This window comes from Morone saxatilis, unplaced genomic scaffold (assembly GCF_004916995.1).
Source record: "Morone saxatilis isolate NCDOM2014 unplaced genomic scaffold, NCSU_SB_2.0 Contig7, whole genome shotgun sequence".
NCBI classification, from domain to species: Eukaryota; Metazoa; Chordata; class Actinopteri; family Moronidae; genus Morone; species Morone saxatilis.
The window spans coordinates 16270589-16285844 of NW_023340246.1; the positions used below are offsets into that span (position 1 = coordinate 16270589).

The following is a 15256-nucleotide window of genomic DNA, read 5'->3' on the forward strand; positions in this document are numbered from 1 at the left end:
CAAACACACACACACACACGGCACCGCACCACCTCGGACTGAGGGCCAAAAGAGGGGAAAAGCTGTTAAAAAATAATTAACGGTGTGTGTCTTAGCTGTCACTCAAGACACCCTCACTTCCTGCTCCTGGTGACATGGAGCCACATGAAAGACAGAGCTGACAAGGGAAATCCCACTAGGGCACCGCTAGACTGTCTGGAACAGCCTGAGGAGGTGTTTGTGGGAGGTTGTATACGCGCGTGTGTGTGTGTGTGTGTGTGTGTATACGCGCGTGTGTGTGTGTGTGTGTGTATGTGATGGAGAGACAGTAAAAGCATGCTGTATGATGAGTGAACAGGAACAACAAGGCGTTTGTGTATGTCTGAGTATCCAGTTGATGTAAACACACAAGTTTAACATGTGATTTGACAGTAAAAACCGCTGCTCCTCTGCCCCTAATCTGGCCTTTGTACAACTGTAACAGTAGAGTCCATTTTCCATCAATGCTGGGAGAACTCAGCTACTGTATTTAATCCCAAGTCTGAAACCAGATATCTGGCCAGCCCCGTCTCACCTGCTACTCCTACTTGTTGCACATTCCTGGTCCACCTGCATGTGGAGAATTGGATGAGGTTGCTTCAAATCAAGGCTCTCCATACTCACACAGAATTCAATAAACACACACGCATACACACTCACACGAATACTAATCTTTATATATGTGTCTCTGATTACCTGCTGACTGACACCTGTGTCAGCCTTTCGATCTTGTCCTGTCACCTCTGTCATTTAGAAGGTATACAGGGCACGTCCGTAGTGCATTGTTCCTTCACAACTTTAAAACAGGCACACACACCAGTTAACTTACACCTGCTCCAGCTACTTATTTACAAGCGCAAGACCCCAGTGCCCATTTGGTTCTATACATTAACGCAACAAAGGCAGCGCAGACTAAAGCGAAATAAATGAGCTGCCCAGCAGAGAGGCTGGGGCCACCACGGTAGCTATGGTTATACTAATACTTGTCATGGATCCAAGCTTAGAGTCATTAACATTCCCCTAAACAAGGGCAAGGGTACATCTGGATACCCAATGCACTCACACACGCACACATACACACATACATACTTGGAGGGAACTCAATACTGTCCCTTTTCTACGGGCCAAGCTCTGTGCTTTGGATGACACCTGATCTACATTCCACCCCAATTCCTCTGGCAATGTGTGTCTACCTGAGCTTCAATGGTGGTTTTATATATCACAGCATGCTTTCCTAACAAGATGGAGAAATGCTACATGTTAATATGTGTCTAAAAGTTAAATTATGAATGACTAATCCCAGGTTGTAAGAGTGTGAAAAGTTGACATCAAGGATGGGTGTGGCAGGACAGTGTTTGCTCTAAAGCCTCTGAGGCAAAGAAGCTAAAGAGAGATTTATAAAATCTTTCAAACCACAACAGAATCTCCAGGCAATATCGCCCAAGTCAAAGAAAATTCATGAACAAGAGCTTCAACAGCAGTTATGTGCCTGGAAGCGTTTGTTGTTCTCTTTATGGTTCAGAGGTGTTCGAGTGCTGACGTGTAAAACCCATCAATAAAAATTATGAATTTTCCCTATCTGACGGATGTATAATGATGCCTGTGCCTATGTTTTGCTCAGACAAATCCTGGCAAAAAGAACAAATCAAAACCCAGAGTGTCCTGAAGTTCCACTCTCCCAAGTCATAAATATGTAGAAGATCATTAGCAAGACAAGCAGACTCATTTAACATCATGCAAACACAAGCCCACTTGATTTGCATACCCAGCTTGTGTCTTCATGTAAGAAATCTCTTTCCTCTCCTGACCTCAAGCTGACACTATGAAGAAAGCGAATGGTAATAAACCATCAAACATTACTGAAGTAAAGACTTTAATGTGTAAATCTGTTTCTAGGAGGCATCTGTGCACCATAGAATTGAAGCAACTAACAGGACTGTAAAATCAAGTTTTAGAGGCCAAAGCAATATTTTAAACTTGAATGCCAATCCTTTGTAAATTTAGGTCTGACTTTTATTTTTTATTATTTTATTTATATGTACATTGAGAAATATGTGTTTCAGAGTCTGATAATGCTAACCTAACCAATATTTAGTAATTAAGTCTGACAGCATAACATTTTGTAATTTAAGGGTATATTGTGTTATTGTAGAGTAATTTAACATCTTCTCAGTTCTCATCATTGTTAAACACCATTTGGATCGAGGGTTAGGTCTATTATTCGAACCATATTTTATATTATCTCTTTCTATCGTCAGTCTAAATAGGTCATATGTTTAGTCAGTTAGCTCCTTGAGTTAGCAACACAGCAGTTACACATCACAGTTCAGATGAGTAAATATTTAGTGACATCTAATAAGAACTAGTTTGTGTGGTGCAACCGGGCTAAGTCCGAACTTAAGAAGAGCTTGTGCATCCATCTTCTATCTTTGGTAGAAATGCAGCTTCCTCAGCCGCTCAACTATCCTTCTACCTGCAGCGTGACAATGCAAAGTAGCCTCACCTACTGACGGGGCCCTCCTGTGGTGCAGGGGACACTCCAAGGTGCCCTGTTGAGTTCGGCCAAACATGGCGGAGTAAACAGCGATCTGCATACCCCGTTTGCAGCTCAGCCTCATCCTCTCCTCCTCACAGACCACCTTACTCTTATACTCGTCTGGAGATAGAGGGAGAGAGAGAGAATACAAGATGTTATAAATAACAATAAAACAAAATTAAAAGACCAGAGGGTTGTACTACGAAGCAAGATTAATGGGTTAGCCTGGGGTGTTGAGTTTTTAATGTAATGAATGTGGCTTTCTTTTAACCTGTCTAGAGCTATATCCTAACTTATGCCGCACACCTTACACTAAAAAGAAGAAGGGTTAAATGATGCACCAAATGCCCCCCCCTTATGGAAACATACACAGAGCCTGCAAAGAAAGCCTGGATTAACAAAGAAAGTTGATAACCACCGTCATCATATCCATTATCTTTTATCAGGGTTTTAGGTTTTGTCGAGCCAACTAAGGCAAAGAAAGCCTGGGTATGTAGAACTTGCTTAGTAGTCCCCTTCACAGTAGAGAAGCTGAATTAGAGTGTGATTTAAGGCATGTAGGTCTGGAATAACTGTAAAAATACAACAGAATTTTTGAATTTATGAATAAGTAATTTATGGATAAAATATTTGCTTTAGGAAATTTGATCCCTAAAAGAGTATAATAAACTAAATCTTAAAGCTGGCAGCTAATCATTCAATTAATTTCATGTCTTACTTTGTCGTCTTTAAGTTATCTATTGGTTCTCTTTACTTCAAAGATTGAATTTTCAGATTTGCAAATGATAATTTTTTCTTTACTTTTCCTTATTTGATCAGACCTCTGTAGAGCAGCTCTTAATAAGCTCAGAAAACAGAGGCCTGACAAAAGGCTTTCTTTCGGTGTAAACATGCAGAAGCAGAGGTAGAGTTGCTCAGTGGACATGTAGAGCCATGCAGAGGCATTCCTCACACACATCCAGCCACAGTGACCTGTGACAGCTAGAGCAGCTCCACTGGCCAGTAAATAAAAACAGAACAGCAGCCGTTTCTACGTCCATGTGGGGAGTGGAACAGGAATGCAGAAAAGAAGAGAGAGGAAGAGAGCAGAGGAAAAGGGGCAGGACTGATTTGTTATATCTCCTGGTGATGGATTCCCTCTTGTTCCTTTCCTTTCTCCTTTACTTCCGCTTTCCTCCATCCACCTCTCCTTTCAGAGGCAGTGACACCTGCCCGTTGCACCTCACTAACACCCCATGCAGCCTTTCTCTCTCCCCATGAGAAGTCATTGGTTAAGTGACAGTGAACAAAGAGCTGTTGATTGGCCCCAGGGTCCGGTGGAGAAAGAAAAAGTAGGGAGGGCAGGGGGATCAGTGGATTAATGCCCAGTTCTGGTCACTCTAGTGTGAACTGCTGCACAGCTCAGTGCAGCTCGGCTCAGCACAGCACTGAGCCATGAATGGAGACTAGAATCTGGGTGGGATTACTGCGCTGTTGTGGCTCCCCTCTGGAGTGATACTCTTAGCTTCCTGGCTCACAGAGAGAGGGAAGGAGAGGGATAAAGGGAGAGAGGCACGCAAAGTTTCTTTTTTTTTTATGAAACAGGGAAGACTCACACAGATACTGTTATACTTAATCCAGTGTAGAATTTACAGTGAAGTTAGATGATTGGATACATTATAATCAGATGAGAAGTACACTAAAAAAGTGTGGCTCGTAAACTTAATATTTTTCTTACTCTGAACAAATCTAGTAAAAATACTAAAAGCAATTAATTGATCCTAGTAACAAGTATTGCCTGAGCAGCCAAAGCCTGATACAGCTTATTGCTCCATTGTTGTCCCATAAATACACATCAATGAGCCACATCTGTGCACTAGGTGATATATTCCTTCACTTATTACTTCTTTATATTACCACCATCTTGCAACTACAACTCTTTGCATCATTTCATTCTATTGTTGTATTTTATTGTATTTTAATGTACCTGGCTGCTATGACGACCCAATTTCCCTTTGGGGATTAATAAAGTCTGTCTGTCTGTCTGTCTGTGACAAACATGGGCACTGTAAATAGTCAGCAGCGCACCAAATGTGGATTATTCTACAGCTGAAAACAGTCCCAAAAAATACACAATTTATTCCAGTTTGAGTAACATGGCTGTAACAATTACAGTGCCTGGCTGTTTCAAGAAATTACTCTTACTTAAGCCTTTTTGAAAGTTGAAAAGTACTGACAGATGTACTAACACTGTTGGTTTGGGTCTTTTCATGGGATTTGCTGACACTAAGAAAAATGATGCCAAATGTAACCTTCATTAACCTTAATATAGCTGAGTGTAATACATTCAAATAAGGAAAAACATGCAGAGAACAAATATATATTTTGATATAAAATAAATATAAAATGCATTTAAAGTCAACAGACTAATAAAACCTGATCTGTTTTATCGTAGCTGCTCTGTCCCATTTCAATGTCTTACTTTATACTGCAGATATGTCACCACCTACTTACCTAGCTTTAATAATAATCTCATACTTTATAAATTGTCACAGGGCAGATCTCAGGTTGATCAGTTCAAGAATGCTTTCTAAAACTTCAGCTGTATACAGTTAAACCAGAATGTGGACAAGGATTTCCTTTGATCATTAATGTCGTAATTCACTTTGTTTCAAGTGCAAATAAAGTGACCCCACCCCTGGTGTATATCGGACTAAATGTGGAGGTGTGTGAGAAAAGAGAAAAAAACAGTCCCAGCACAGAGAGACACAGAATTGTGTGTCACTGTCAGGATTTGAGGCGATGAGGGACTTACTAGGTCTGCATTTGTACCAGACAATGAGGTATTTACTGCTGCCAGGACACTGGTCTGTCCCAAACACGCGGCTGTTGACAAGGACTTGACAGCTCCTTCTGTCTTGGCACTCGTCCAGCATTTTCTAAAGAAGGAAAGAGTGACAGAGAGCGGGAGAAGACCAAAGAGAGGTTTAGAGGGAGGACAATAAGCCAACGATGGTGAGACCAGCAGCAGGCAAACCTAAAACCACTTCAAACAAGCTGCTTATGGCCATGGGAATATGGAGGAGAGGAGCAGGTAGGAGAATAAAGAGAATGGGAGAAAGAAATCTCTGGAAAGCTCCACTCCACTCATTTCCTGGCATCCTTTTGCTTCTCTAGTTTCATCATCTTTAGCCGGCTGTAACCCAGGTGAGCACATTCCAACACAATACAGTCTCCCATACTGAGATCCCACTCACTGGAGAAATGACTGAATGGATTCTGTTCAGAGCCTTCCCTGAATTTAACATAAAAGGAGAGGCATTTGTTACAATAGATCATGGAATGCAGGGCAAAATAAGGGATATCTGTGTGCTTCCACCTAATACATACATACCAAATACATATGCAGGTGCTCACTCAGAGCGATATTAATGATTAATGTATGTAAAATGAAGTGCGATATCCTTTTATTACAATAAACAAGTCTGCTGCAGTCCAACATACAATATATATCTGTAAATACTGACACTGAGAATCAATTAAAAGTACTGCAATGCAGAATGCTGATACCATATTTTTAATGTGAGGAATAGTCTGGATTATTGAAATAATTAGCCAATAAAGACAGAAAATCAATCTGCAATAATTCTTCTAATTGATTAATCATTTAAGTTTCACTTTCGGTATTTGAACTGTTGGTGGCACAAAAGAAAACATTCTGAATATGTCATCTTTGACTTTATTTTTTAGAGATTTTAGTGATTAAACAATTAATTAATTAGATTAATCAGATAATGTAAAGGATCATGTTTGTATGTAACCCATGTTGAGATACCTAAACTAAACTAAGCCTTTTTATATGGAGACATTCATACTGTAATACCAACAAACCAAGGGTCGTGAACAGGTGGTACAAAGGGATTCTTCAGGGTTGTACTAATGTGGGTGGCGCAGCAGTCAGTCATTCTCTCACTTCAGCACAATGCACTCTCTGTGTCTGTGCATTCATGGCTGTCCTGTCTATTATGGAAATAGAGGGTGTTCTACGCTAGAAGGCAGGGGGACTAAGAATAAACCAAACAACCGAATGAATTCTGAACAGGATGTGTTTGTGTGTGTTTGTATTGGTGCTGCAAAGTGGGGGTTCTAGGCCAGCCGCATCCCAATTTAGGAGAGGATGCTACGGCAAAGACCCCATGAAATCGCTTTGTGTCATGGGAACATACAAGCCTGCTTCCTCTTTAGAGAGTGTAATTTGCCGGAAAACATCCTCACAAAGCATTACATAACCAGTGATCCTCCAAAATATAACCCTTGGTCAATTTGACAATTTTAGAGGACACTTTCTGTCTGGAAGATCTGCAGCCCAAAAATCTGTATGCTTGTGAAGAGTGGACTAGAGAAAAAGATAATTTCCTGATACAGCCAGGAATGTGTGACCTTAGTTATTTACCTGTAGTGCAGTGGACACAGAACAATATCGATCATCCTCCCGACGGTTATAAGAACTGAGGAGGGCCTGGTAGCTCTGAGGGCACTGCTGAGGGTCCGAGGCGCCTTTCCTTCCGTAGAAAGCCGATTGGACAGTGATGGTGGTGCGTGGCGGGCAGCGTACAGACAAGAAGTCTCCGTCACAGGCCTGCTCGGTGTAGTTCCTCAACACTTTGGACAGGTAACCTATGAGACAGCAAAATGCCAAAGCAGCTGTTACCTCACTTTAACCATTGCTGCATGCACAAAACACAGAAGATGTCAGCCCTGTAGCATAGTCTGCATTATATGTCCAGTACAAGTATCCTTAGATTTAATTTCACTGCACTGGAAGTAATGAGTAGCTAGCTCTGTCTTGCATTGCCCGAGCTAAACCACCACTTAATCAACCTTATTTTATGCTACTATCACATGCAGAGAGAGTTGGTAGCGGGCTATCAGTGTGCTATGGTCTTTTTCCCTCAATAATGGAGTGTTTCTATGGATATTTGGTAGTGCTGCATATCAGCAAGCCCCAACAGATCACTGCTTACATCTAAAAGACGCCTCCAGGCCCAGAATACCGCAACAGCACAAAGAGGGTAAAGCTTTATCTTATTTGGCTGTTAGCGTCAGCCCTCCAGTCATGGCTGTAGAACTTTCTGTTTTGATATTAAAAAATACCTGCCAGGGATGATTTTAAAGGCTGACATTATTACACTTTTTATACAAGGACACAGCGCATACATACCTACTTAGTGGAATTTTTTTCCACAGATCTGAAGCAGAATTATGGGAGCTAAAAATGCTGCCAGGCTGTATGATGGTCAGCCTAATTATCTATATACCAAAGAACAATTCAGAGAGCCACGTGGTTCTGGCTGCGTGATGAACTGTTCATACAGCCAGACAACACGGTAGACCTTGATTTCTTAAAGCTTTTATTTGCCACCCTTCAGGCTCAGTTTCTATTAGCGTGTTATTTGCTTGCCAGTAACCATGTTTACTTGCACAAAACAACCAGCTGGTATCAAGACTGTGAATAGAAACATTACATAAACCATTTAATGGAACAACCCCGGGTGAACTTTCATTTAACCTTGGAGGCTGCTTCAAATCAAATAAAAGCTCTCATTCTTTTAAAACACTAAACTAAACTCTGCTAACTCTACTTTCCCATTAAGAGTCTTTGAGAGCTGCCAGTCAGCCTGTCAGTCACACGGGATAACTGAACCCATCACAAAAGCCACCATTAACATTCCAGCCTGTGAGAAGGAAAGCGCAGATAAAGGAGAGAGCTGATCCGCAGACCACTGTCATATAATGTCTTTCTGGCTGCTGCAGAGGAGATACAAAGACTTTACTTAACGTTTAAGCTTCTCCTACTTTTGAATTTTGCGGTATTTGCTAAATTAAAAGAAACCTACCCTGATGAGGGGAAGATAGGGAAAAAGGTTTGGTGAATAAAGCGTGGTGTACTGAAGGAGAGTCAAAGTAAGACACAGACATTCAAAAACAAACACGTATCAAATTTCTCTGTTTCTAGATGTATCCAGGTTGAAAATGTATTGTTCAACGACTGAAAACAACATCCAAAACAAGCTCAAGCTCCCTTTTAAGTGCTCTGCAAACACATTTACAGGGAAGTCAACACACACACGCTCACACACACACTCGCAAAGTGGACACACTGTGATTCAATTACCTGTATTTGGTTAGTGTTTGGTTGGGAAGAGGAAATAAACACTGTTCCCCAACACGCACATTAGCCTGCAAGCATGTAGGCACGTGGATACACATAAAACACACACATTGTCCCCTTATCACCATAGCCACAGTTAAAAGGAGGAAGGGAAACACGACATTCTCAGGCTTTGAAAGGTCAGCCTCACTCTAAATAAAGATGGTTATTAAACCACCATTGCTCATAATAACAGGTTCCCACCTGTGCCTGGGTTGTTAACATGGAGAACAGGTGCAGATACAATCCTATTTTAAGTTTATTTAGAGATTATTTGCATGCCTCAAACCAGATTATCCACTGCAGATGTCTTTACATTACAGAGACTCAGATTTATTACCTGTATTCATTAATTTAAGCCTAGGTCATTTGCTTGTCGCCAAGCTACATTAAAAATCACAGAAAGTAGAACTAAACTAAGTTGTGATATATGAATATATATGTGTTAGGATTTTTATTGATGAACGATTTTATCTTTGTACAACTTAATGTGTGCATGACCCACTTTAACCCACTTTTCTGAAGGATTTTTCTAACACAGAATCCCTTGTGTGATTTAGAAATTGCACTTATGGAGTCACTGTTGAAATTTCTGATTCTTTCTTTCAATTGTGTCGGCTTAACTAGTTTCTGCCCCTCCACAGTAGTTTCCCCAGCTCACACACACACATTGGTCTGCTCTGCCTGCCACATTCCACACAGGGTGAGAGGGAACTTGGCATTTCCCCTGGCAGCGAGACCACACACACACACACACGCATGCAAAACGTCAACACAAACAACGTGGTAGGAACAAGCCCTGCTTGCTTGGCTCTTGAAGCCAGGGTGTGTGTGGTGTTGGTGTAACAGTATCACTTTATTAGGGCTGGTTCTTGGCAAGGCGCCAGTGCCATGAGAGACCACGAGTTTGCACAGCCCTCTGGTTAACTGAGCCTCGGGTACAGCGGCATAACCATGGAAACCGAGGTTATGAAGAGGGTGAAACAGAGAGGACTGAAGATGGATGATTTGAATTCGCACGGGCCACTCGGAGGAGGAGTTTCTTGAGAGAGGGATCGTTGAGCAACACGTTGTGCGCCACAAACACACCGATACACCCGCCTCCACCCTACAAAGTGGGACTGTGCGTAAAAGGCAAACAGATTATCTCACACAAACCCTCAGGTGCTTTCCAAAGAATCCATTTCTCTTTTTCGCCATCCCACCCTCCTCCCACTCTCTCTCTCTGTCTCACTCTTCTTCAGGATCGTCACTATTGTTCCCTTCACGCTACCTGTTGACTGAAGCCTCCTTTCAAGGCCAACAAATCAGGCGGGGTTAAGGCACCTGTGTAAACCGCCCAGCCAATGACAGGTGTCCCTCAGAGGCAGAAGGCTGAACAATGCTGGAGGAACACCCAGGCGTCTCTCCTTCTCCCTTCTCCTCCCTGTTTCTTTTCATGTGGGGCCAGACTCCTTCCTTAACTAGCTCTCTGCCCTTTCCCTTAACAAAAGCGCAGCACTATCATGTCTGCTGGTTTGTTTATTCGGTCATTAAAAAGACAGGAGGTTGCGGTTGTGATGCTGTTCCGTCTACAAACAGGTTGCTCTTACTGTGAACTGTTTTGAAAGGCGTACAAGGTCCATTTAATCTGTGCACAAGCAGCACAGGGATTTGTTATAAACAACTACATACACCTGCCTTTTGTATTATCCGTCATCCAACACAGATGGGATCTTGTCATATGATGCGACTTAACCTTTCAGTAAACAATCCACATTTCAGCTGCAATCGCAATCTTCCAGTCAATTGTAAAGCTAGAAATCAGAGGCCCTTGTGATTGTTAGCTCATTTGCGGTCATGTGATGACCCTGAAGTCTGACCCAGCAATGGAGGGGGTCAGGTATGATGGGGATTAGTGACAGGCCACTGTGTTGTGTCAACATGACACAGAACAAGGCCTGTCGGAGAGGGCTTTCCTCCCTGGGAATCACTGATTAGTCACAACCTGGTGCAGTTCACATACCAAAGTAAATTTACCATGGGGTGTCAGTAAATAAACTTAATAATATGAATTTACTTCAGTATAAAATGCTCTCCCCCAGCTGGGGCCTCCCGTGCAATCTTACCTGCTTCTCCTTTAAGGTCACACTGGGAGGAAGCTCTAACTAATTCTCCTCATGGTCCACTAAGCTGAGGTGTTCAATGTCTTCGGTGAAGGAGCGCGACAGGTATTGCTGAGGGCAGGTGGGAGGATGAGGAAGGAGAGGGTTGACTCCAGAGGCCGTTCAGGTGGAGAGTTTAGTCTGCTACTCATGCTCAGGGCTTTCCCCTGGTTTTTGAAAGATGCCACTTCCTCCTATTGGCTGAGCCTGGAGAATGAACAATGCACTGGAGCATGAAGTATTGCTGACGTGTTATAATAGTGCAGGCTTAATGCTGCTTATTATTTAGCTGCTTACTCATTCAACCCACTTTTATGTTGCTTGTGAAGTAATGTTTGTAAAGCCTCTTGCATTGGGCAAGAATGTGTAATATTGCAGAATATTAGAAGATTATAGCTAAGCTTAATGCCACAAAAGTGCCTGTTTACATTGCATTTATAGATAATTAACAGTCTGTATGATTAAGAGTCATAACAGCAACCTCTTTAAATAAATCATTTATGTATATTAAAGATATTTTTGGAACAACACCTCAAAACACAAAGTAACCCAAGACGTTCTTAAAAGCTACAAAATCAAAGGCTGTATCGTGTTTCATCTTAGTACATTAGGTATTTAGGCATTTACAGCTTCATGACTTTATTGGTGTTATTTTAAGCAAATTATAGCCATCAAACCATCAAATCTTCAAAGATGCAGAGCTGCAGGCCTGTTGCTGGAAGAGGAATTCCCTTTAAGTGGTGATTACTGGGAAGAGTGAAGGTTTTCCTCAAAGGAGCAGTCGGCGCTCTGGCAACACTCAAGAGAATGAGGGTGGAGATGAAGAGGGAAAGAGGAGAACGTTGAAAAGTAGAGACGAAGATGAGTGACGGGCAAGGAAAGTGGTGAATAAAGATCTGAATTTGAAAAGACACCTGCTAAATAATCGAGTGTTGAATAAAAGTTTGAAAAGACGTCGAGAGGGTGGTGGTTTTAATCGGACGAGAAAGCATACTGGTCATGAGAAAAAGAGCCATACAAAAATAAGAGAGATCTTTTAAAAGCGAAGCCACTGCTTACAGGATGTGGCAGCGGAGAGTCCAAAGGCCAGAGCTGGTGGCTTTAGGCCCTGTAGTAATTACTTTTCTCCACAGACCACAGAGGCGGCACAAGGGCCTGGAGCACACCATGACTTTTAGATAAAACAACTGCCGGTTCTAAATCATATGCGGTCAAAACTTGTGCATTCACCTCTTCAGACCTGAACCTTAGCTGAATATATGATACAGGTTGATGAGGTGTGCTGACATGAAATGAGACCTCAAAGATGAAGAGAAAGAGAAGCAAAGGTTCACGTGGAAACCACAAAGGACACACTGCTACACAATGGACATGATGTCAAGGGAAAGCTACGAGCGGCCGCTGCTGTAAACGTGCCAAGTGCAGTCCTTGCTGCTAAGCCATTCAGATTTGGGTCTAAAAATGCATTCCTAAAATACACTGCATTCCTCTGCTTACAATACATTAGTCTTGCCACTATAGTCACGTTTTGGATTAGCCTACTTTCTTGCTAATCGCGCTATGGGGCAGAAAAAGAGCACAGAGATATTTGGCTAAAACCTAAGCAGTTAAATTTGACATACAGTTAGTAAGAGCAGGATTACTTTTTAAACTACTCAAGCACTATAAATGTGTAGCTCACTGAATGTTATTTCAAGAGCTGCAATAAATGTTAAATAAAAACCATCACAGGTTTTTTTATTTGAACAAACATGCACCAGCTTACCATGGTACAGAGTTGCAAATATTTAATGGATTGTCATGATCTGAAGATTTGATCATTCAGTTAGCTCACATCAGCCAAGCTACAGTTTATAGAAAATGCCCCAAAGGCCATGTCAACCTAATGTCTCAATCAGCTTCTTTTATGAACAGTTTCTGTTATTTCACATATTTTATTTCCCCGCTGGAAAATAGTATTTTACGTATATGTAAGAATCAGGATTTAGCAACTAATGAATCAAAATGTGATAACAGCTGATGGCCAATTAAATCGGACCAAACCATATCCACACTGTCCTGATGAAGCAGATTAGCTAGGTGTTTGACAGTTTAATCTATGGATGTTTTTTCTTTTAAAGTTTAGCTGATTGTTGCTTATTGGGTCATAACTGTTTAATATTAATGCTTAAACCAGAAAATAAAGTCACTAAGAATGTTAAGAGATACGTTTTGGCAAGTAGGGTCTGTATAACCAAAACAAGGAGCTGAAAGATAATAAAATGGTCTGTAGACCTGAGGGAAAATACACAGTTGGGTGATAATTCTCTACAGGTTTGTCTCTGAGCAACTTCTTTGCCATTACACATAGTAATTTGATCCATTTTTAATATAAATATTGATTATTGCCACCTTAAGTTATGCAAGCAAAACAGGGGCTTTAACCCTTGTCTTTTAAATGACAGATCTTATAGTTTAAAAAAAAAAACCTATAGTACACAGTTTAAATAAAGATTTTTCGTCTGTATTAAGAACAAACTGGCAAGATACTCTGAAAAGTAATCAACTATTTATTAGTTAACTGGCTGATCTTTAACAATACATTCTCAGCATAAAAAGTGGCTGTGTAAGTGTGTGTGAGAAGTGGGGTCTGCGTTGTATTGACAGCAGTAATGGGTGGCACGTGTTGGCTGCTGAACTACGTGAGGTGTGCAGACTTATAGAATACTTATACTAATACATGTTAACATACACACTGTACACACAGTTACTGAGTCGTTGGGGGTGTCAGCTAAGGGGGTTTACTCCCAGTCCCCTGGATTTAACCCCACTGAGGACCTTAACAAACCAAATTAAAATCCTGTTCCACAGTATCCTCCCCTTCTCCCCAGGATATAAACCCAGCATGTGTTTCACACTTTCCTATCAGACTTCACTGACTGACAGACTGATCAAACAACAGCTAATGGGATTGGGAAGAGTGTGGCAGAAATAGGAGGAAAAGGAAAAAACATGATAAAGGAAGAATAAATTATAGGAGAAAAGATGAGGCATCTGCTCATACTAACAGCAAGATGTATTAGCTTATTACATTCATCTGCACTTCTTTCAGCAGAGGTGAAACTGACTTGTCATTTTGATGTAACAAGCTGTGGAGATTCATAGTGGTTAAACCATGTGCATACACGTGGGCCATCCGGGTGCATGCAACATTAAGGCCTTGCATTTATTCTCACCTTTTTCAATCTGTCATCACCAGGGGCAGCCAGATATGAAAAAAACAAAACAAATTCACATGTTTAGATCTGGTTCACTGATGCACTGTGGTCTGGAATCCAGAAGCAGGAGATGAGTGTGTGCAGGTTCATTTTTATTATTTATTTTTGTTTTTAAATCAACACATGGGCTTGCCTCATGGTGTGTGTATCAGTGTCCTCAGGTAATGGGCTCCTTAATTTGAATGTCAGAGTTGCTAACATATCCCTGTTGTAGACAGAGACCGGAGCCAGAACAGCTGAAGTCTTTAAAACCGGAGACACAAACACAAGCAATCTGCTTGCCCTGTTCTTTTCCACCTCCTTGAGATGGCTTATTTTTCTAACACCTACACACACAAACACACAGATGCATATTCTCAGAGAGGCATGCAGAGGCACACAAACCTCAACCTACTGGACATAAACAACAAACTTCTACACCCACCCTTGCCCCCAGCTTCCCTAAACACAGCTCAGTTGTTGACATCATGGCACTTACAACTAAAACTGGACACAAAACTAACCATATTTCACCAGAAAACAACATCCAAATTGGATGATTCTGTAAAAGGGTTAGGCAAATTAAACACTTGGTTAAGGTAAGTAAAACTTCACAAACTAACCAACAACCCATACTCCACGCCCTTACTTCCCCCCTCGCTACATATTGGGTGCAATACTTTCTGCATCAGCACTGAGCAGTGGCAGGGGACGTATATTGTGAAGATAAAATAGAAAATAGAATGCAATTAAAATGTATGTATGTAAAAGCTGAATTAGATGAAATGATAGCATGATGTTTGCTTCATTGGTTTTCAGCAACAAAGTGCCGTTTTATCTGCCAGGCAAAGAGAGAAGGGATTAAATCGAGAGAACTGGAGGGATGTCACATGCTAAGTCAGATTTATCAGGCGGGATGAGGAATTCATGCTCTGGAGGAGAACGTGAACACAACATGCTCCTCTTGCTTGTTCACAACCACACACACTGAGCCGAGCAAACAGATCCACACTAAATGGTCCAGCTTAAAGGGGAACTTGGCAACTTTTTCAGCTTAATAAACCCGTTTAGAAATCATTTGGATGGTTAAATGGCCTGTTCCGGTGAAAATGGTGACCCCCCCACCCCCCTC

At 41.5% G+C, this 15256-nt stretch overlaps 1 protein-coding gene across 1 annotated transcript in view; it reads right to left on the minus strand.

Annotated features, from left to right (window-relative positions):
- The window catches only part of LOC118341106 (protein eva-1 homolog C), a 72775-nt gene that overhangs the window by 45711 nt on the left and 11808 nt on the right, over positions 1-15256 (minus strand). The window contains exons 2-4 of the mRNA XM_035679295.1: positions 6987-7210; positions 5349-5472; positions 2522-2674 (exon numbers count right to left, since the gene is read on the minus strand). Coding sequence (XP_035535188.1) covers positions 2522-2674; positions 5349-5472; positions 6987-7210 — 501 coding nt within the window. The remainder of the gene's footprint in view (positions 1-2521; positions 2675-5348; positions 5473-6986; positions 7211-15256) is intronic.